The sequence below is a fragment of the Xenopus laevis genome, chromosome 5S (genome assembly GCF_017654675.1).
Source record: "Xenopus laevis strain J_2021 chromosome 5S, Xenopus_laevis_v10.1, whole genome shotgun sequence".
NCBI classification, from domain to species: domain Eukaryota; kingdom Metazoa; phylum Chordata; class Amphibia; order Anura; family Pipidae; genus Xenopus; species Xenopus laevis.
The window spans coordinates 11,000,329-11,024,773 of NC_054380.1; the positions used below are offsets into that span (position 1 = coordinate 11,000,329).

A 24,445-nucleotide genomic window follows, 5' to 3' on the forward strand; every position below is an offset into this window, starting at 1 on the left:
CATAGGGACTCAAGTGGTTAGGCTCAGGTATAGATAGATTGTAAGAGTAGGGTAGGCCGCCTCAGAAAGGTAACCAGTAGGATTAGTTTGTTTAGGTAGTAGTGGGATAGATTGGTTGGAACTCAGTGCAGGTGGTGAGAGTTGGTGGCAATATAGACAGTCAAGCAGCTGAAGCTCCAACGAGTAGAGAGAAACAGAGGGACAAGTCTCTAGGCGATACCTCGCCCCGTTCGGAAGAGAATGGAAGAGGAACTGCAGGTTAATTATGACCTAGTGCCTAGAATATATAATGACCAGTTACAATTATTACAATGGTTAATTCAGTGGCTGAACCTGTGAAGCAGAGAAACAGGCCTTATTTTATAATTAATAAGCATGTAATAGCCAGTATATGGTGATATCTGTCAGTCCTGAAACGCAATTGATTGTGTCGCCATTTGTATTCCTGCGAGTTTCTCCATAACGGAGCAGTTGTCATTCTTGTGCAAATGTTTTGTGCCTTGGTACGTGGATAGCAATTAATCACAACTCATCATAACCTCTCTGTGTTGTGAGCTCTTATTAAAGGGATACTCGCATGGGAAAATTTTTTTTCAAAATGAATCAGTTAATAGTGCTGCTCCAGCAGAATTCTGCACTGAAATCCATTTCTCAAAAGAGCAAACAGATTTTTTTATATTCAATTTTGAAATCTGACATGGGGCTAGACATATTGTCAATTTCCCAGCTGCCCCAAGTTATGTGACTTGTGCTCTGATAAACTTCAATCACTCTTTACTGCTGTACTGCAAGTTGGAGTGATATCACCCCCCTCCCTTCCCCCCCCAGCAGCCAAACAAAAGAACAATGGGAAGGTAACCAGATAACAGCTCCCTAACACAAGATAACAGCTGCCTGGTAGATCTAAGAACAACACTCAATAGTAAAAACCCATGTCCCACTGAGACACATTCAGTTACATTGAGAAGGAAAAACAGCAGCCTGCCAGAAAGCATTTCTCTCCTAAAGTGCAGGCACAAGTCACATGACTAGGGGCAGCTGGGAAATTGACAATATGTCTAGCCCCATTTCAGATTTCAAAATTGAATATAAAGAAATCTGTTTGCTCTTTTGAGAAATGGATTTCAGCGCAGAATTCTGCTGGAGTAGCACTATTACCTGATGTGTTTTGAAAAAAACATGTTTTCCGATGACAGGATCCCTTTAAGCAGTCAGAGATGTTTGTTAGAGTTCTGCCAGCTTTACTAAATATCAGAATAACAACAATAAATACCAGCCTTGTTAGATGATCACATCTCACCCAGCGGCTCTGTTACATACAGTATGTCAGATAAACCGGGCTAATATACACAGAGATTTGTAATGAATTTTCGCCCGTTAGTGAATTTCCCCCATGTGTATAAATGATATATTACAGAGAAAATATTATTTGGGTTCTCAGTGTATGATGCCTTTGACTTGTATTTAAGGAAAACTAAATTATAATCCTTCTTGTGAAGGGAAGAGAACTGTGTACATCCCTTTAATGTGGATCTCCACCCAAACCCCCTTCATTTAAATGGTAATGATTGTTTCAAAGAGTGTAAAGTCAGCTCTACCTGTGCAGGACGACTGGGTTAAGTTGATCCTCTCCGGAGGACAGCGAATAAAAAAAAAATTTGTCGCTTGCATTAAAAATTGTCGTGCATCAAAATTATTTTGACGCCCATTGACTTAAATTCGTTTAGCGAATTTCGTGGTATATTCGCAAATTTTTCTAAGCGAAATGGGACAAATTCTCTCATCACTAGTAAGACCTACTGAGAATAGGAGATTTCTTACCTGGAAAATCTTTTTCTCATATTCCCGTACTGTCAGTGCAGCATCACTCCCTCAAAGAGTGCCGGTTTTTGCTGCTCGTCGCTTAGTTATAGTTAGTTAGGTAGGCAGGTTCTGTCTCCACCGACAGGCTCTGGTACAAAACTGAAGGAAGGGATGGAGCCAGGAGGAAGATGATTGGAGAAAGCTCTTCAGTCTGTCCTGCCTCTGAAGAGGATGAACCTAAACCAGTCATCCTACACTGACAGTACGGCCTATGAGAAAAAGATTTTCCAGGTAAGAAATCTCCTTTTCCTAAAATACAGCGAATGAAGTTTCTCCTTTTTCTTCCTTTCCTTCTCCTGAAAGGTCAGAAGCCCAAGAAGGGTAAATGCCAGCGCTTCTCTGAGTTTGGTTTGATTTAGTGATGCACCGAATCCCGGAATCCTTCACGAAAGATTTGGCCGAATGCAGAACCGAATCCGAACCCTAATTTGCATATGCAAATTAAGGGTGGGAAGGGGGAAACAGTTTTTACTTCCTTGTTTTCTGACAAAAAGTAACGCAATTTCCCTCCCGTCCCTAATTTGCTTATGCAAATTAGGATTCGGATTTGGTTCGGCTGGGGAAAAGGATTCGGCCAAATCCTGCTGAAAAAGGCAGAATCCTGGCTGAGTCCCGAACTGAATCCTGGATTCGGTGCATCCCTAGTTTCATTAAAGCTCCTGCTCAGGACCCACCTGCAGTGACAATGATCTTTCCGTTCTTCCCAAGCCTCTGCTTTTCATAAAATATTTAACGACTGCGGCTTGAGGCCTGAACCCCCGGGTGGGCCCCAAAATTGCTCCCGCTGGAAGATAAATGATAGATGAGAAGTTAATAAAGTTGGGTCGTTTAGATGAGCATATGGGCACAATCTGGGCTCAACAGGATTTGGCAGCCTGTCCATTTATTATGGATGCAACTTGTTCCGCTCAGGAGGGGCTTCTGTCTCTTAATTAGCGAGAAGTTAGTGTACTGTAATTGTAATATATTAATGTTTTGCATTAATGAGAGATGCAAAGAGCCTGGAGTTTATCACTGCCGATGGTATATTTGTCAGGCTATCGACATTCAAATGGATCAAAAGAAATATTCAGTGCAATGCAATGTGTTGCGCTGGAGTTGCCATGCTGCCTGGCAGTTAAAGGGACAAACATTTTGCCTCTGATTTGGGAAATTCTTGGGTATAACTGTGCTGTTATGGATCTGTGCGAGTCTCTTAAAGGGGTTGTTCACCTTTAAATTAACTTTTAGAATGATGTAGAGAGTGATATATTTGGTGCCTACACCTTTCTCTTGTACATCAATGCAGAATAGGTATAAATACTTGTCTGCTTCATACTAAAAGTTAACTGAACTATCCCTATAACAGGAGTTTGTTTCCTGTTTTGTTTCCTGTTTTGTTTCCTGTTTTGGGGGGGGGGTGATGCTGTGAGGTGGGAGGTTGGCATTCCAGGCTTGGGCATTTGTAGATTTTAAAGAAAGAAAGAAATTGAAGTACAACAGGATAGTAAGGAAATGCCTGAAGCTAACGGCAAGAACCGTAACCCTCTTGCTTTAATCTTGCCACACGAAGTGCGTCATGCCCAACGGGATTAAAGAGATTGGCTCAGTGCACAGGATCAGACCGGCCGTTCCAATTTGCCATCTCCCCACAGCCAGTGATGTCATCGCCCTTGAATACCAAATGCTCTCAGGGGATTTACATTGTCATGCAAACCATCTTAAAGGAACAGTTACACCAAAAAATGAAAGTGTCTTAAAGTAATGCAAATATTATTTACTGTTGCTCTGCGCTGTCACAATTGGTGTGTTTACTATAAAAACCCAACTACAGTTTATATAAACAAGCTGCTCTGTAGCCATGGGGGCAGCCATTCAAGCACAGGATACACAGTAGATGGCATGGCTACAGCAGCTAGTTTATATAAACTATAGTAGTACTTATCTGTTATCTACTGTGTATCCTGTGCTTGAATGGCTGCCCCCATGGCTACACAGCAGCTTGTTTATATAAACTATAGTAGTACTTATCTGTTATCTACTGTGTATCCTGTGCTTGAATGGCTGCCCCCATGGCTACACAGCAGCTTGTTTATATAAACTATAGTAGTACTTATCTGTTATCTTCTGTGTATCCTGTGCTTGAATGGCTGCCCCCATGGCTACACAGCAGCTTGTTTATATAAACTATAGTAGTACTTATCTGTTATCTACTGTGTATCCTGTGCTTGAATGGCTGCCCCCATGGCTACACAGCAGCTTGTTTATATAAACTATAGTAGTGCTTATCTGTTATCTACTGTGTATCCTGTGCTTGAATGGCTGCCCCCATGGCTACACAGCAGCTTGTTTATATAAACTATAGTAGAACATAAAATAAACTCAATAGGCCGGTTTTGCCTCCAATAAGGATAATTATATCTTAGTTGGGATCAAGTACAAGCTACTGTTACAGAGAAAAAGGAAATCATTTTAAAAAATCTGCATTATTTAGTTAAAATCGAGCCTATGGGAGACAGCCTTTGCGTAATTGGAGCTTTCTGGATAATGGATACCATACCTGGTGCATAAGACTGCATTGTTTAAAGGCTGACTGGCTGTAATCCCTTTTGGTCCTTCCACAGCCTCCCTGCTTTATTACAACCCTATTTAAATAACTTTTTTGTTTTCAAACCGCACCTCTGATTCAGTTTTTGGTCAAGGTCACCTTTCTTAACTTTCCCCATTCCGCTGTAGTATGAAGAATATCTTGTACTCAGTGTTTCAGGTGGATGGGGGCAAGTCCAAGCAAAGTTGTATGTGATCAGGAACGTTGCCTAAAAATTCCATATTTTTGTTCTGTTCTTTGGAAGCGATGCTGTGTTATTGACTAAAATGATCTCATTGTTGCTTGGGAGGCAGTGAGTAAAGAATCGGACTGACTAATCCAAATCCTTAGTGCCCAGTCTCAGGGCTTTTAGTAGTAATAATCAGCCTCATACCACTAACTAAGCAGGGCCCCCCCCCCCTTACTGAGGACCACAATTTGAATGTTTTCACGTAAAAATCAAGAAAAAATAGAGAAAATTGGAAATTGACGCCGGCGAATTTTCACCGCCGAATTTTCGCGGGAATTTATTCACCCATCACTACCCACTAAGCTTTTTCCCAATGTGCACTGGATGACATGACATATGCGGATGTGACATCACAGCACAACGCGCATGCACATGACGCCATTTTTGCCACACCACTGGGGGTGTGCGAAAAGTTTTTTTTTACCATACAGACATCCATGGGCTGTAACGTTAAAGCTGCAGTGCTTGGCGCAGGCCCTCAACAGCCTATATAAAAAATACGTGCCTGCCTGGGGCCCCAATGGAAAGAATGCTCCTTGAATGCATGGCCACACACCTGATCTGCTCGGACCACTCCCCAATTATGTCAAACCCAAACCTAGATTCTCCCTGGCCACTCCCCTTTGGATTTTGCCAAACTCCACCCATAATCCTTCCAAATCCCATCCACTCAATAAAAGACCTGCCCTCTTTGGGAACAGCTTTCCATCTCAAGGCCCCCCACTGCCACAGGGCCCTTCATGGCAGCATGACCAATTCAAATATGCAAATTAGGTGTTTGAAATTGATGATGGGTGTTTTGAAATTTGGACAAATCCAAAAAATATGGATTAAATGGTCCAATAGGGATATTTATCACCAGGGCCATAGTTGCATCCATAAATGACCCCTATATCTTTTCTACTTCTACCCACCTTTTTCCTCTGCCAGGGGCCCCTTGGATGTTGGGGGGAATAGGACATACGTGTTGTTTGCCTTCCCTAATGTCATTTGTAATGTGATATTATTTATATATGATTGGCGCCAATAATAATGATAATAAAAGCCATTTCATCTGATGGTGGTTCTGTGCTATTATTCATCCTCGCCCGTTGGCCAGACCTGAAATTGCTGTCAGGATAAAACGAGCTGCTTCTGATTGTATTTGAAATCACTAGAAAACGGAGAATGTGAAAATATGAAAATAATTGGTGGCCTGGTGTTTTGCTTTTGTCATTTGTGGCGGCGGCGGCGAGATAGGGCAAAACATAATTACAGGGGCGGCGGCGCGCATACAGCTGAGCCACAATTTGGAGCAATGTTCAATTCAATAACACAAAGGGAGATGGGATGCGAGCGGCACAGCTGAAAGCTTCTTGTTCCCGAGGATTAGAATAATTCTGCGCACAAATGCAATTATGAGAATGTTGCTCAGCAAATGAAAATGGATCTGAAACAGAGGATTAGGTGGGAGATTTAGGTAAATTCAAGATAAATCAATTTCAGCCACTGTCAGGAGATTAGGGGGAAAGGCCTGGAGGAGGTCCAACACATGCTCAAGGTACAGAACTACTTCCAAACTATTTTACATTAGAACCTTCAAATACATCGAACACCAGAACTGGACGGGGACATAAAGAACCCAACAGATCACTGTAATTTCCATGGCTGGTTAAAAAATTCAGTGTACTATCAGAGGTCCAACCTATCTAAGACTCATAGGTCGAATCCTATGTATGGTCCAAAAATGATGTCCTCCCCAATTTATATCTGATTTGGACCGGTTCAGGTGAAAACTCCTGCCAGCCAAGGAGCACATCAGACATGCTCAGAGGTCTACATAGGGTGCCCATGGGATCCAGTCAATGGCTTGAGGACTGTATTGGACTTCTTCTTGTGAGACGTCCCTGGAGATTGCCGAAGTCCCTTACCTCCCAGAGCGTCTCTTCAAGGTTGTTGGTGCGCAGGCACGCACTTTCGGGTTTGCGTCTAGAATGACGTCACCAGAGGCGCCGGATTTGAATCTTTGGTGCCAAAACTCCTTTAAAACGCCAATCTTCCATTTTGATGGTGCCCAAGCTGGTTTCAGTTCTCTGTTCCTCAGGGGCGATTCTTGCTATTATGCCGCCTGAGGCGGCCTTCTTTCGCCCCTCCTACACCTCCCCACGGCACTAACCTTTACAGCGCCGGAGAGGGCAGGGGCGGTCCGCGACGCTTAGTGCAGAGAGCGCAATAGCCCTCTCTGCACTAGAAGAGCCGAATTTCCGGTTTGAAAACCGGAAATTCGGCTCTTAGTTACCAGGAGCGGCATTTTTGCCGCCCCTGGCAACCAGGGGGGCGCTGCCGCCTGAGGCGAGTGTCTCAACTCGCCTCATTGGTGGAGCGCCCCTGCTGTTCCTGCTGAAGCGTTTTGATTCTGATTTGGATTTCTGGTGTTGACCTCTGCCTGACTTGTGACTTTGTTTGCAGCCGCCTGCCTTGACCCCTTTGCCTGATTGTGACCACGTCTTCTCTTAATCCCTGCCGATACCTCGTTTACGGACCTGAGTCTAGTTACGCACTTCCCTGTTGGTTTCCACAGCAGAAAGCCCCGGGGCCCCAAAAGGGCATTGGTGAACACCGTAAATCAAAAGGGTTCACCTGTGCGTCTGAAGGTAACCATCACTGTGCAAGGTTCCCGATAGCGTGAACGTTAGACTTCCTGATACTCAAATAAAACAAAGACCTCCTTGCCTGGCACCTGCCAAAAAAAAGCCATTGCATCTGTGTATGGCCATCTAAACCCACTTACCTCTCACTATTGCTGATTTGGACTAAGATATCATATAGGAGGTCCAGTAGAAACCTGTAGCAATCAAACCAAAGGTAGATATGATTTATGATCATTTTGTGTCACTATCAATTAGCAAAAAAGCAAAACATTTGTGAAACATTAGGATTCTATAGGTTTTTTTATTCACTGAGACTTTTTATTTTTTTTTTTTTTGCGGTGACCTTTTCCGAGGAGTTAATTGGGCGTTTTTTCTCTGCAGTTTTTTTTTTTTTGGCACCAAAATTTTGCATCAGTGTCAAAATCTGAATTTCGCCACCGAACCGACCTGGCGGAAAATTTAGCTCATCACTAGGGATAAGCAAAATATTTTGTTGTGCTTCGCAGAGACAAAAGACTCTGATGAATAGTTTAAAAAATGTTGCGCAGTTTAAAAAGACTGCCATACAACAAAGCTCCATTGACGTCAACGTGGGGAATTATTTGCCGTTTCATTCATTTTCGGCAAAGCGAAATCACTAGTACCTTATCACTAGTACTGATACATAGCTTGTGATAGCGGCAACCACCCCCATAGCACACGGAAAGCTTAAATATAGGCCACGTAGAAAATATCCAAATGGTGTTGATTTGTTCAGCCAATATTATTTCTGTTCTAGTTTAATCAAAATACAACATACATCAAAAGTCAGAACTGACGTTTTTCTATTCATTTCTGTGATTGAATCATGAATAACTGATTTATAGGAAGACACTGCTTTGTATTTCCATAGCTGAAGGCTGACATCTATTGGCCACCCAAAAATCCTTGGCTGTAATATGGCTCAGTAATTACCAAAAATAGCCATAAGAAAAAACATCCATTAACGTTAATGCTTATGCGGTGAGAAAAAAACTTGAGAAAAAATGGCAACAGCACGAGGGCAGGTTTATTATTATATGTGTATCCATATCTATTAGCACAATTAGTCGACTCATAAATAAGTAGCAAATGAGTTCTATTTTTATTAGCAGCTAATTGCAAATGTGAATTCGTTTGTATTGTAAATGTTTCCTTTTCTGGAACAAACAGTGGTTGGAATAAATGTCACATCCAAAGCCTCGAGGCATTGGCTTCAGGGAATATCTGCTGAATGTTTTCTCTGGGTAATTTCTCTGTTGTTTAAGATGTAATTGCCTGCATGACACGGCACTGATTTCCATTCAAAGTTAATGGGTTTAAGCATTGTGCCCCGTGTAGGGAGCAACGGAACGACCCAGGTGCCCATATAAGGTGCCAAACTGGATGGGCATTTCTGGGATCATTTACATTGTGGAAGGTGCAAAAAATGGCTGGAGTTTTTGCACTTTTACACTCAGCCGTCCCCTCTTTTTGAATTTCCACAGGTTCTCTGCACTCCTTTTTGGATCCAATTGGTACTGTACTAGGCAAAAACTATGTTCAGCACAAGCCCTGTTAATTTCACTCATGTTGTACAAGGGGATGTACTGCCCCTTTAAGGGCCACTTTAGATTTAAAATCTAAACAAAATAATCTGCTAATACCATTACGATATGAATTTCAATACGAATTTCATCTATAACCTGGTAATTTCAGCCCTGGCGCCATGTTCTGCCAACAGCATTATGGATTATGGTTCCCATCCTAAAAAAGCTACATTTTTTAAATTCTTTCTGGGTTTGTCCCTGGTCTAGTAATCTCCTGCAACCAATCAGCAGGTAGAATTTACTCTTAGCTGGTGAAAAACCACCATCCTTATAGTTGCTATGGGTTACTAGACCTGGTAGAAGTTGTTTTTGTTTTTATGATCACATTTCACCAGTTCCAAAATGACAGACATGTCCCTACATATGATGTACATACTTGATATGATTGATAAACATTTACAGTAAGTACTAAAAAAAAAAAAAAAGCTTTTTCGGACAAATGAAATGTTCATTAATGAGATTGATTGGCCTGGAGAATTCTGCCTGCGGGTCAATAGAAAATTTGCTGAAGGATCAGGTAAAGCAAGTGCTAATCAATGGCTCATTATCTAATTAGATTAAGCTCAAAGTGGTGAGACTGAGGGACTTTGTCTATTTCATTTGGTCAATAAAGACTTAGAATTGGCCAATGAAAGCAATGTTTCTGAGTCTGATGGCAACTCAAAGCTGTGGTGATCAATAGTCTTCTTAGCATGTAGTATCATTGCAGGGGGCAGTAGGCAGCTGTGGGAAGAATTGCACACAATTTGGGCTACTTCATCATACACAACAAGCTACTCTCTGATCTTCTTCATGTTCCACAGTCTCACCCACACAGAAAAAATCATTGGTACCAGAGTCTTCTACACCCAAAGAACAGTGCCAGATCAAGGGAAAGGTGACTTAGCCAATGGTTTAGGCCCCAGGGTTCAAAGGCACCATCCTGTCTAGTGCCTATAGTAGCAGTGGTATATTGTGTCTGGGAAGGGAGTGTGACTGTGGGATAGCAGGTATAGTAGGGAGAGATGGTGCCTATAGTAACAGTGGATAATAGTCTCTGGGAAGGGAGTGTGACTGTGGGATAGCAGGTATAGTAGGGAGAGATGGTGTCTATAGTAACAGTGGGATAATAGTCTCTGGGAAGGGAGTGTGACTGTGGGATAACAGGTATAGTAGGGAGAGATGGTGTCTATAGTAACAGTGGATAATAGTCTCTGGGAAGGGAGTGTGACTGTGGGATAGCAGGTATAGTAGGGAGAGATGGTGTCTATAGTAACAGTGGGATAATAGTCTCTGGGAAGGGTGTGTGACTGTGGGATAGCAGGTATAGTAGGGAGAGATGGTGCCTATAGTAACAGTGGGATAATAGTCTATGGGAAGGGAGAGTGACTGTGTGATACCAGGTATAGTAGGGAGAGATGGTGTCTATAGTAACAGTGGGATAATAGTCTCTGGGAAGGGAGTGTGACTGTGGGATAGCAGGTATAGTAGGGAGAGATGGTGTCTATAGTAACAGTGGATAATAGTCTCTGGGAAGGGAGTGTGACTGTGGGATAGCAGGTATAGTAGGGAGAGATGGTGTCTATAGTAACAGTGGGATAATAGTCTCTGGGAAGGGAGTGTGACTGTGGGATAGCAGGTATAGTAGGGAGAGATGGTGTCTATAGTAACAGTGGATAATAGTCTCTGGGAAGGGAGTGTGACTGTGGGATAGCAGGTATAGTAGGGAGAGATGTGTCTATAGTAACAGTGGATAATAGTCTCTGGGAAGGGAGTGTGACTGTGGGATAACAGGTATAGTAGGGAGAGATGGTGCCTATAGTAACAGTGGATAATAGTCTCTGGGAAGGGAGTGTGACTGTGGGATAGCAGGTATAGTAGGGAGAGATGGTGCCTATAGTAACAGTGGATAATAGTCTCTGGGAAGGGAGTGTGACTGTGGATAGCAGGTATAGTAGGGAGAGATGGTGTCTATAGTAACAGTGGATAATAGTCTCTGGGAAGGGAGTGTGACTGTGGGATAGCAGGTATAGTAGGGAGAGATGGTGCCTATAGTAACAGTGGATAATAGTATCTGGGAAGGGAGTGTGACTGTGGGATAGCAGGTATAGTAGGGAGAGATGGTGTCTATAGTAACAGTGGGATAATAGTCTCTGGGAAGGGAGTGTGACTGTGGGATAGCAGGTATAGTAGGGAGAGATGGTGCCTATAGTAACAGTGGGATAATAGTCTCTGGGAAGGGAGTGTGACTGTGGGATAGCAGGTATAGTAGGGAGAGATGGTGTCTATAGTAACAGTGGATAATAGTCTCTGGGAAGGGAGTGTGACTGTGGGATAGCAGGTATAGTAGGGAGAGATGGTGTCTATAGTAACAGTGGATAATAGTCTCTGGGAAGGAAGTGTGACTGTGGGATAGCAGGTATAGTAGGGAGAGATGGTGCCTATAGTAACAGTGGATAATAGTCTCTGGGAAGGGAGTGTGACTGTGGGATAGCAGGTATAGTAGGGAGAGATGGTGTCTATAGTAACAGTGGGATAATAGTCTCTGGGAAGGGAGTGTGACTGTGGGATAGCAGGTATAGTAGGGAGAGATGGTGCCTATAGTAACAGTGGGATAATAGTCTCTGGGAAGGAAGTGTGACTGTGGGATAGCAGGTATAGTAGGGAGAGATGGTGCCTATAGTAACAGTGGGATAATAGTCTCTGGGAAGGGAGTGTGACTGTGGGATAGCAGTATGGAGGTGTATTAGGGAGAGATGGTACTTATAGTAGAGGGGGACAGATGGCTGCTGGTGACAATAACACTGTGTTGCACAACCTATTCTGTTAAAGTGCAGCTTCCAATAAGCACTAAGAGCCAAAAGCAATGAGTTGGTAAATCCATACATTATGGGGCCCCTGAAAGCCTCTTGTGTCTCTACTCCATAAAAAGAGGTCCTGTCTCTATAGACTGTGAATTCCATCACTAAGTAAGAAGCTCACATTGGACTGTTCAGCACACGGTTTGACTGAGAAATTCATTAAATACAAGTCAGAGGATGAGATGTAATTTGCGCTAATGTTGGAACATGACACGTAATTGCCGTTATCTTCCAGCCTTTCCTCGCGCGTTTTGTTAAAGATAATGGATACAAGAAGCTTCCAGAACCTGGAATAACTCTGACCTTTCCATTCTCGTGTGTTAAACACATGTTCTCCCTGCCATTATCCCAAATTAGCAAGTGAATGGAGCGGAGCAACTACTGACAATCAAACACCTTTCAGTGCAGAATAAAAAGCGTTGACTCCTGTGATGAAAACGTTCTATAAATACTTTATTGTGGCCAACGTAAGAGGCACCTTCGGCCCAGGTTCAACCCGGTTGTGCAGCAAAATAAGCCGAAATGGTTTTTATTGTGCAAAGAATTTCTGTCTCAAAAAATTTACTTCAAAAAAATTACTTCTAGAAACCAATCAGTGATTAACTTTTTAAAGTCAGCTGCAAGTAGAACAATGAATGCAGCAATTTGATTGGTTGCCATGGGTCACTGCCCATGGGCAAATTTGCCCAGTGTTGATAAATGACCCCCAATGTGTTTATATACAGTCAGTGGGAAGATCCTGTATGCGCAGAGATGGAGGTACAAGAAGCAGGAGGAGGAGGAGGAGGAGATAGTATTGGGGACTGTTGTGTGATTATTAGAAAAGATGACGCCATAAGAGTTCTGGGCAGGAGCATTTTGGATGTTGCTGTGGGGCCTGATTTAGAGAGCCAATCATTTGTGGCCAAAGAAGAGGGTCATCCCAATTAATGACACGAAGATCACGATTACGACTTGGTATCTATAGAAGGCAGACATGGTTTTGTCCTATTCTTTTAATAGGGATGTAGAGCTTGATATTTTAGTTATTTTAGTTATGTGTCATATAGGTAACTGGTAATGTTGTGCAGGTTGACAAAAAGTCGACCCGCATCCGACCATAACCTGCCCATTTATTACCAACACCTGACCCTAACCTGCCAATTTGTTACCCACACTTGACTCTAACCCGCCCATTTATTACCCATACCCAACCCGCCCATTTACAGTATTACCCATACCCAACCCTAACCTGGCCATTTATTACCCACACCTGACTCTAACCTGCCCATTTATTACCCATACCCGACCCTAACCTGCCCATTTGTTACCCACAACTGACCCTAACCTGCCCATTTATTACTCATGCCCGACCCTAACCTGCCCATTTGTTACCCACACCTGACCCTAACCTGCCCATTTATTACTCATGCCGACCCTAACCTGCCCATTTGTTACCCACACCTGACCCTAACCTGCCCATTTATTACTCATGCCCGACCCTAACCTGCCCATTTGTTACCCACACCTGACTCTAACCTGCCCATTTATTACTCATGCCCGACCCTAACCTGCCCATTTGTTACCCACACCTGACCCTAACCTGCCCATTTATTACTCATGCCCAACCCTAACCTGCCCATTTATTACCCACACCTGACCCTAACCTGCCCATTTATTACCCACACCCGACCCTAACCTGCCCATTTATTACCCACACCTGACCCTAACCTGCCCATTTATTACCCACACCTGACCCTAACCTGCCCATTTATTACCCACACCTGACCCTAACCTGCCCATTTATTACCCACACCTGACCCTAACCTGCCCATTTATTACCCACACCTGACCCTAACCTGCCCATTTATTACCCACACCTGACCCTAATCTGCCCATTTATTACCCACACCTGACCCTAACCTGCCCATTTATTACCCACACCTGACCCTAATCTGCCCATTTATTACCCACACCCGACCCTAACCTGCCCATTTATTACCCACACCTGACCCTAACCAGGCAAGCGGAATTCGCGGCGAGTTTCCACTTTTTGCCGCCGGCAAATAAATTTGCAAAACTGCAGCGAAAATTCGCAGACCAAAAATCTGCATAAAAAATGTTGCGTCAAGATTATTCGGACACCCATTGACTTTAATGCATTTGGACCAAATAGGCGTGCGTATAAAAATTGTCGCGGGTTTTGAAATGGACGCACGTCAAAATAATTTTGTTGCCCATTGACTTCAATGCGCTTTGCGAATTCTTTGCCATTTTCACCCATCACTACTCGGTATTTAGGCAAGCCTCGGTATTTATAGACCCGGCTCGAGGGTGGGCATATGGTAAAGTTCAAGTCGAGCCTGGCTACGTCAATGAAAAATTTTCTTCATTTAAAAGGGAGCTGCAGTTGTGATAAAAAAACAAACAAACCTTTTTTACATACTGTATCTAACGGTGTCAGACTTTGACACCGGGGCCCACCAAAAAACCTTAAACCAGGGTCCCACCAAAAAATGTTAGACCCTCTCAGTAGTATTATTCTTCCTCTCCTCACTCAACCTCTTTTCCCCCAGTCTCTTTTCTTTACATACTATTAGGGATGCACCGAATCCAGGATTTGGTTCAAATTAGGGGCGGGGAGGGAAATTGCGTGACTTTTTGTCAGAAAACAAGGAAGTAAAAAATGTTAGATTAGGTTCGGTATTCGGCCAAATCTTTCGTGAAGGATTCGGGGGTTCGGCCGAATCCAAAATAGTGGATTCGGAGCATCCCTACTTACTATAATCTATTATACAATCTATTTAGCCTCTTTGTTCTCATAGAAATAATTTTGACAAGCAACAATTTTTTTATGCGTGTGACAAATTTGACACGCGCAGGTTTTACTGTGTTTTATATCACTAGTGGCTCGGGCTACTTTGTTCTTGCTGGGGCCACTGTGGTATGAAATACAGGGGCCGTTTTGTCATATATGGCTTGGGGCTGGGGCTACTGTGTTCAGGGTCGGAATTAGGGGTAGGCAGAAGAGGCACCTGCCCAGAAGCGTAACTAGAGGGGGGCGGGCTCTGGCGCAGGACGCACAGCCGGGCCCCCGCCCCCCTCCATACACCCGGAAACTGTCCGGGAATATGCGCCGCGTAGCGGCGCGCGGACTTCGCAGACTGCCAGGGGGCCCTGAGGGGGTGCGGGCCCTGCTCGCACCCCCTGCTCCCCCGGTAGTTCCGCCACTGCACCTCCCTAGGAAGCAAAGATGGGGGGGTGCTGGGCAGGTGTCTGATAAAGAGTCTTCTGCCTCCCCCTAGTCTATGTTCATGTTCCCCTCTCATCCCCTCTGCTACTCTCCCCTGTGTCACCGTGACCCCCCCCCCTAGTGGGTAAGGAGGAGCGAGGTAGCCGGCCAGGTTGCCCAGGGAGCCTGGTCAGCTTGGCCAGCACTGACAGTGTTATTGCTGGGGTCACTGTGTTATTGCTGGGGCCACTGTGTCATGAAATGCAGGGGTTAATGTTTAATTTCTGGGCCTGGGGCCACTGTGTCAGGAAGCGCTGGGCCAGTCGATATATATTTCTATAAATATATATATACAAATTTATATACAGTATATTTATATTTGAGTAATAAAGTAGGTATAACATTGGGAGTGTGTCGTTGGGTGTGTCATTGGCAGGGCCTTGTGGTGCTTCAGGCAGGTCACACATACAATCCAGTCACACAGTCACACAGTGTTATAGTCACACAGTGTTATAGTCACACAGTCACACAGTCACACTGTTATAGCTGCAACAGTTCTAGTTGAGAATCTCTCTTTCTCTAGCTTTAGAGACACTTGCCCTCAGCTCAGGGCACATAAGGTAACACTTGGGGGCACATTTACTAAACTCGAGTGAAGGATTAGAATGAAAAATACTTCGAATTTCGATGTTTTTTTTTTTTGGCTACTTCGACCTTCGTCTACGACTTCGAATTGAACGATTCGAACTAAAAATCGTTCGACTATTCGACCATTCGATTGTCGAAGTACTGTCTCTTTAAAAAAAACTTCGACCCTCTACTTCTCCACCTAAAACCTACCGAGCACCAACGTTAGCCTATGGGGAAGGTCCTCATAAGCTTCCCTAGCTTTTTTTGATCGAAGGAAAATCGTTTCGATCGATGGATTAAAATCCTTCGATCGTTCGATCAAACGAAATGTGGTAAATCCTTCGACTTCGATATTCGAAGTATTTTACTTCGAGGGTCGAATATCGAGGGTTAATTAACCCTCGATATTCGACCAATAGTAAATGTGCCTTATAAAGTAATTTATATGAAGAGCACATAGTGAGTTTTCCAGGCACCCACCATTGATGTGAGTTCTCATGCGGCTCTGAATCCCATTAGCACCACAGCACTAGGCTCAAGAACTCGCACATAAGCAGGTCTGGACTGGGAATCAAAATAGACCCTGGCATTTCAGGTACACAGAGGCCCAAACAGCCCCCAGCAGCCCAATAAATAGTGTCTGTGTATGGCAACAGACATAGCAGCCCCTCTGGCATTTGCCAGAACTCCCAGATTGCCAGTCCGGGCCTGCACATAAGAGCTGACAATTGATTAGAGGCAGCGATTGGATGCAAAATAAACATACCTGAAGGAGACATGAAGTGCTTTCATATACAAGAACAAAGCAGGAGGGTTATGAACATAACACACACTAGACCCAGCAGTTGAATTTTTTATACCCTGCAATTTTTCAAAGGAGAACTAAAACCTTTTGATATAATGCAGCCCTATATCAGTAATGATCCGGACCTTCATAGTTGTCCCCAGCAGTTCCTTATCTTGGATCTTATTAGGCATCTTTTATGTGTCAGTGGCTCTGCACATGCTCAGTGTGCTCTGGGCTGCAGGGGAGAAATTAAACTTAGGGGTCGGGGGAAATCATTAAGCAGAAAGTGAGGTTCATCTGGCATTGAAGCTGATGCTACAGGGCGGATTATGAATCAATTCTGATCTCTTTTGAGTGTGAATTCATTACTAATCAGCCTTGTATTGTGACTGTTGTATTTTATATATATATATATACACATACTGTATATTGTGAATATTATATTGTACACTTTATATTGTGAGTAGGTCCCTAAGCTCAGTAAGTGACAGCAGCACTGAGCATGTGCAGTGAATAGAAGATGGGGAGCTACTGGGGCATCTTTGTGGGCTGTGGATAGAAATCTAAAACATAATGCACAGCATTTCTAGCCTAAAGGCCCCCATACACGGGCCAATAAAATCTGCCGACTGACCAAGTCGGCAGTTTATTGGCCCGTATGTGCGGCCATCAGACAGGGGTCCCTGATCGATCTCGGCCGTAAGTCAGCCAGGGTAAAAAAATCCTGTTGGATCGCAGCCGCATCTGTTCGTTGATGCATCCCGTGATCCATGATCCCCAGGAACCACTATCGGATCAGCCTGATATCGCCCACCTTAATATGGGCATCGCCAAACGAGCGGATCTCGATGTGTATGGCCACCTTAATTCTTTGTTAAGGTTTAGTTCTCCTTTAACATTAAGACAGAGATGTAGTTTGACTGTGGCACTACCAGCACCTGATGCCAAATTCCCTGGAGCCTCAGAGGCTGTCACTGGGTGCTGGAAGTTTTAACGTAACATCTTGTAAGGTTGACCCTTCTCTTTAGGGGTGACTTGATCTCCTAGATCTGCAGCCCACGTCAGACTAATAGGGAGCTAGACAGGACCCCAGGGAACCCTTTTCCTGCAACTGTTCTGCTCTGTTATTATTATTAGTAATGAATAATGTTGCAGCACAAGATCAGGGAAGGTAAGTCCAGTCTCCCCACCCGGTGGCGCCTTCACAATCGCTGCTGATTAGCCTCCCAACACAGGCAACGGCTTTGAATAGGTTTAGATTAATCTTAATTTCCAGCCGCGCTTCCATTTAGCCAAATCCATGTCAATCGCTAATCACCGAGAGCTAATTAAAAAAGACAAAATCAAACAAGTGAATGGCTGCTATTAATCACATGAAGCTGATGTGCTGGCTGATAGTGATGGGTGAAAAATTTCGCCATTGTTGAATTTGCGGCAAATTTGGCAGTTTCGCTGCAGGCAAATTTGTTCGTGAAAGCGCAGCAAAAATTCGGCACGTGAATCGTTTTGGCATGAGCAAAAATACCTGATGCACGCATCACGCGTGACAAAATCAAAGCGCGCGGCAAACCAGTTTGCCAAATTTTTCACTGTTTTGCGAATTTGTCCAGAAATTCGTGAATTATTAGGCGAAATGCAGCCCATCACTACTGGCTAATAGTTAGGGCATAGAGTGCTCTCTACATTTTAGCTTTAAATATCAAAATTGCAGTCTTTACTTGAGTCACCTCCCTATCCCCAGTTTGGATTTCCCTCAGGTCGCATTCCTAGAAGCAGATATAACTGTCCAAGAAATTTCGGAGGCTATACATTCCCTTCCGAATAATAAAACACCAGGAGTTGACGGTCTCCCAGCTGAGTGGTATAAAACTGTAGCTAAAGACCTAATTCCCAAGTTACTCCTTATGTACAATGCTTCCTTGGCTGACCACCGTCCCCCTCCCTCTTTATATTCGGCCTTGATAATTTTGATACATAAATCGGGCAAGCACCCTGAATCCTGTGATTCCTATCGCCCTATATCACTTATTAACACGGATGCCAAGATATTGGCGAAAATCTTGGCCACCCGGTTGATTAAGGTTATCACTTCTATCATTCACCCGGACCAATCCGGTTTTATGCCCGCTAAGTCCACCTCTGTTAATCTTAGACGTCTCTATACCAATCTGCAAATGCTCCATGACAACTCTGGCTCCCGAATCATAGTATCTCTTGACTCTGCTAAGGCGTTTGATACGGTAGAATGGTCCTTTCTGTGGGAGACGCTCAGGTCATTTGGCTTTGGTCCTAAATTTATAGCTTGGGTCCAGTTACTTTATGCACATCCAGAGGCTCAGATTAGGGTTAATAACTCCAATTCTCTACCTTTCTCATTGTATCGTGGCACCCGCCAGGGCTGCCCACTGTCTCCTTTATTGTTTGCATTGGCAATTGAACCTCTGGCCATAATGATTAGACAGGCTACCAATATCTCTGGACTCCGTTACAAAACCTGTGAAGAGCGCATTGCTTTGTATGCGGATGATATTTTGCTATTTCTTGCAGACCCAGGCCCTTCCCTTCATAATGCCCTTTCCCTTATCCAAGAATATGGGACGTATTCGGGCTTGAAGGTCAACTGGGATAAATCCTCCATTTTGCCGGTGGATCCTGTCCCTGTTGTCCTTCGACCCCCGTCTCTTCAATTACAGTGGTCTGACCAAATTAAATATCTGGGAATTATTGTAACTGCCAAGGATTCCTCCTTCCTTGAGGATAATTTGCTGCCATTGCTTGGTACCTTCCTCAAAACGGAAACCTCCTGGAAGGGTCTCCCTTTGACTTTATGGGGGAAAATTAATCTGTTTAAAATGATTTTCCTACCGAAATTTCTGTATTTCTTTCGAAATGCTCCCGCGAAGATACCTAAATCATTCTTTAGCAGAGTCAATAGTGCTTTGATCTCATTTATATGGGCGGATAAACGCCCTAGGATCTCCTGGAAGTCTCTTACAGCTACTGTCCCGAATGGGGGCCTTGGACTCCCGCATCTCTGGTTTTACTATGTAGCAGCACAACTGTCACATGTGCATGAATGGCTGGTCCCTAATCCGGAAGACCCCAATATGTTATTTCACTCCCTTATCCTAGGTTCGGTCGAATCCCTCTGCCACTGCCCTAAACGGAAGTTAAAGGACTCTGCTATTTTGCCTCCTGTATTGAGGGCCCCCTATGATGCCTGGCAGACTGCAAGGAGGTTGCAGCGCCTGTCGAATCCCTTGCTTACTCCATACACCCCTTTGTGGGGCAATTCCCATCTTCCCCACCTTCGGCATCTGCCTGATTTTATATACTGGCCCATTCGTAAAATTAAAACTCTTGGAGACCTGTTACAACATGGGTCATTTCCAACATTTCAGCAGCTGCAAGATTCTGTGGCTCCTATGAGTTTGAATGTGTTCCGATTTCTGCAGTTGCAGCATGCTTGTAGAGCCCAGTTTGGTCCGGGTCCAATTACTTATCATACTTTTCGGTTTGAAGATATTCTTAGAGTGGAGAGTACGAGACAGCTAGTTACTCACTTATACAGAGCTTTGCAAGACCTAGGACCTTCTCCATTTGACTCTGCCCGTCGTAAATGGCAATCAATACTACCAGTGATTGATGATGATATTTGGGATGAAGCCACCGCTTCTAGCTATGGTTTCCTTATTTCTACTAGGGATAGGTTAATTAATTTTAAAGTTCTCCACCTCTATTACTTTTCACCCCTCAGATTGCATAATATATTCCCCGACAAATCTCCAGCATGTCCCAGATGCCAAGACCCATCCGCAGATTTCTTACATATTTTGTGGTCCTGCCCCAAGATTGCTCGATTTTGGCGTGAGGTGGTTAAATGTATGAGTGATGACTTGGAGCTGCCTCAGGTCCTCTCTCCTGAAGCCTGTCTTTTGGGGGTAGTGGGAGATATGGTTCCACAGAATCACGTTAAACTTTTGTACCGTACTTTGCTGTTTTATGCTAAAAAGGCCATTATACTTCACTGGCTTCAGCCTGCACCTCCCTCAGTCCAATATTGGATTGCCTTGGTTAACCGCACCTTACCACTTATTAAACTCACTTATGAAGCGCGGGGCTCCTCAACTAAATTTGAGAAGATTTGGGAGAGATGGCTTGAGGTATATCCTAACCCTAATGTTCAGTGATTGCTTTGTCTTTAAACCTGTCCTTGATGACCGTACTGTCTTATTGTAATGCCTACTGTCTTCTATTGTGTGGATTGTACATGTTTGATCACACATGTCTGTTTGATGTGTATTGATATGTCACTTTGCCTTTTGCTGAATAAAAGAAACTTTAAAAAAAAAAAATATCAAAATTGCAATATTTAGGCCATTTTCAGATGCTTCTATTGAAACAACAAAACTCTTTAAAAAATGCAGCTATAACTGGATTTATTATTTGATTCTGGCGTTTACACTAAGCCAGTGTTCTGCGTGTCCAGCTTTTAAGTGCTGACTGTCTCCTTCCAGCTGGTCACTAGAGGGCAGTATTGCTCTATGACAACTCTAGGCAGTCTGAGCACAAACAGTTAAAAGATTGGGCACTAATGTTAGAGCACAGAGTGTGCCCCAATTAAGTGCAAATCACTACATTATACTTATTTCACTAGTGCTTTGTTTTACAGTAGAGATTCAAGGAGGAAACAGCTAGATATTCATTTGGGCGGCTGTGGGTTAAACCATTTGCAACTAATGCAGAATTTGCTGCCTTCTCTTCCTCCTGTCCAGCTGAACTGTTGAACATTGCCACCTGCAGGCTAAAGGTGATATTGCAGCAAATCTTTGTTATAGGGGGTCCATTTACCCCTTTAATAGAGGCCCATGACTGATACAGAGACCAAACTAAAAATGGAAAGAGCAAAGTTTTTTTTAAATTGGATTTACATTTAATCAGTGTATAAAAATCTGCTCATTTATCCTAAGATGCACATTCATAGTATAATTGCCATGTTTGACCCTGACCCTTCACAGAAAAAAATATCCCACCCCCCAAAAAATGTCCTTATGTCGTTCCTAAAAATTCTACCTTCTCTGTGGTTTTATGAGTGGTTATGTCTCAGCGTGAGATCAGTAATGATCAGAATAGATATTGGGGCTCCATACCCCACAGTCAGGCCACTCAGGGGGTTCAGTTCATTGAATTGATGTCTCTGTAGCACAAACTCTAGATCTGCTGCCGCACAGACTCTCCTTCCTTTACGGTTCAAAATCTCTTACTCTTTATTGGTGTCAACTGGACATTATTATCTGCATCCACTGGAACACAAGAAATAGGTCAAAATCAATAATAATCCATTAAAAGGGAAAAGCATTAGAAAACTTTCTCAAATCTTTCCTAAGCAGAAGAACATCTTTCTTCTTTCTTTCTCCTGACAACTTCCTTGACTACTTGGTGGTCAGACTGATGGGAAACTGACCAGCAGGTGGCGCTGTTGTAACAAAATTAATTCATATTAACAGTACATGTATCCCTTAATATCTTGGAATAAAAAAATAAATAAATAATGAATGTACATTGCAAAAGTGCTTAGCATAGCCCCCTCATTAATTTTACATTCACTTTTAAGGTTTACTTATCCTTTAAGAACTTGAAAGAATAATTCTGTCTCTTGAGTAATGGGCACATAGGTTAAGAGACTTGAAGCACCTCTTGTGATTCAATTAAGTGCCAGAAAAAAGTAGTGCTTTGGGCATCACACCAGCTCTTTATCAAGACTCTTTATCTATCGGCCCTGGTAGAGTTTAAGTAAACCCTTAAAAAAAGCGAATGTAAAATTGATGAGGGTGCTATTGTAAGCGCTTTTGTAATTTACATTCATTATTTATTTTTTATTCAAAGATATTGTTATCTGTTGTTGATATGAACACATTTTGTTACAATGTTACAACAGCTCCACCGACCGGTCAGTTTACAACTCATCTGACCATTAAGTAGTCAAGGAAGTTGTCAGGAGAAAGAAAGAGGCTGCTCTGATGTTCTTCTGCTTAGGAAAGAAAGTTGAAACCTTTCTCAAATCTTTCCTAAGCAAAAGAACATCAGAGCAGCCTCTTAATATCTTGGAATAAACTAATAATAATAATAATAAATGTACATTGCATAATTTCTCACCAATTTTACATTCACTTATTTTAAAGGTTTGCTTCTCCTTTAAGGTGTAAAAACTGCCACAACCTACTGCTGATAATTCCTCATTCAAGTTGAGGAGTATCGTACCCAATGAGGAACAGACATACTCATCTCTCTATCTTTGTCTCAATAGACCGTGTCAGTAGGAGGAGTCCTGCTACAGAACTCATAGTATATAATATACTCATCATCATATAATAGGACTGGCATTAAAAAATTCCTTTGCCATGTCTTTGATATTCTCTTACCTGCCTGCAACTTACCACCTTGACCCTGTCCCCTTTCTACTAATGTTTCTGATCTCCCTGGGTGAATAGATAGATTTGGGAATTTCATAACGAAGGTAAAACAATCATAAAATCCAAAGGACTTTCTTACCTCTTCTCCACTTAGGTAAACGCCTCTGCCATCCTTTGATAGGTTCTTAAATACTTCTGTAAATAGGAAAATGACATTGAAGAACTGATGCAAATACAGGAAAAGGTCGGCTTCTGTAGGGTCAGTGGTAGAGTCCTGCGCAGGTCCATTTTATGGAACCCGTACCCGCCCTGTACCCGCAACCTGCAACCCGCATTCTTACCCGCTTGGAACCGCTACCCGACCCGCAAATACCTTTTCCGCAACCCGGACCCGCGCGGCGCCACCCGATGACCATCAAGAATCAGAAAGTGCTGTCATTGTAAACTAGGGATGCACCGAATCCAGGATTCGGTTCGGCATTCAGCCAAGATTCGGCCTTTTTCAGCAGGATTCGGATTCGGCCGAATACTTCTCCCCAGCCGAACCGAATCCTAATTTGCATATGTAAACAAGGAAGTAAAATACGAATTTGAATATGCAAATTAGGGGAGGGAAATCGGATTTGGTTTGGTATTCGGCCTAATCTTTTGCAAAGGATTCGGGGGTTCGGGCAAATCCAAAATAGTGGATTTGGTGCATCCCTACTTATTTTTGAATAAAAGGTGCCACATAATCATATTTAGTGATATTAGTTGAAAAAGTAAATAATACTTTCTAGAAAAACATCTCATTCTTTTATCGGAGAGACAGGGCCCCTAATCAATCTATGTACATAAAAGAGTCAGAAGATGCCTCCTTGACTTTGTTTCTACTGCAGAGCGGAGATGCAGAGACAAGATGACTCAAAGAGAACGCACTTGTTACGGTTTCCAGGCGAATCAAGCAGCAGACAAAATCGGCAAAGTTGAGCTTTTCCGAGGAGTTGGCGTATCTCAGGACCATGACGTTGATAACAGCAATGCTGATTGGCAGCCCTGTGGGGTGGAAAGATTGGCAATGTTTAAACTGAGATACAGTCTGATTGTGAGCACACACGTCAATACTCTACGAATACTCTAATTGGAAATATCTAGTGATGGGCAAATTTGCACCGTTTTGCAGAAAAATTTGTGCGAAATTCGCGAAATGGCAAAAAACTCGCTAAATGCGGAAATGCGTCGGCGTCCAAAAAACTGACACCGGCGTCCATTTTTTTTGATGCCGGCAAATTTTCGCCAGCGAATTCGCCCATCACTAGAAATATCTATTTGGCCTTTATTGTAGCATTTTGCAGGGGTGCAAGGTTCAAACCCTCCATCACCCCACTGGGCGTCCAGTATGTCAGCTCCCCAGACTAAAGGTCAAGTTAGTGAATAAAATATCGATATTTCCTGTAGACACTCCTGGTAACTCAGCTTTTGGTGAAGAAAAGTGAGATTTAGGTGTCAACACTTGAAACTATTGTAAGAAATAGCCATTGTGGATATGCCATTATCTTATATTATATTGTAGGTGGCTCCAGGAATCCAAGTACATTCAAAGTCACAACTTGACCCACATTTCCATATCAAAGGGTTTCCTTGGAATTGTCATTGGTTTCTACAGGAG

At 43.2% G+C, this 24,445-nt stretch overlaps 1 protein-coding gene across 2 annotated transcripts in view; it reads right to left on the reverse strand.

Moving 5' to 3' along the window:
- Positions 1-21,282: 21,282 nt before the first annotated feature.
- Positions 21,283-24,445, reverse strand: part of capn13.S (calpain 13 S homeolog) — a 47,703-nt gene continuing 44,540 nt past the window's right edge. For both annotated transcript variants that reach the window (XM_041564223.1, XM_018264919.2), the window contains 3 exons: positions 23,716-23,832; positions 22,937-22,992; positions 21,283-21,687 (listed from right to left, as the gene is read on the reverse strand). In XM_041564223.1, coding sequence (XP_041420157.1) covers positions 21,661-21,687; positions 22,937-22,992; positions 23,716-23,832 — 200 coding nt within the window. In that variant the 3' untranslated portion in view covers positions 21,283-21,660. The remainder of the gene's footprint in view (positions 21,688-22,936; positions 22,993-23,715; positions 23,833-24,445) is intronic.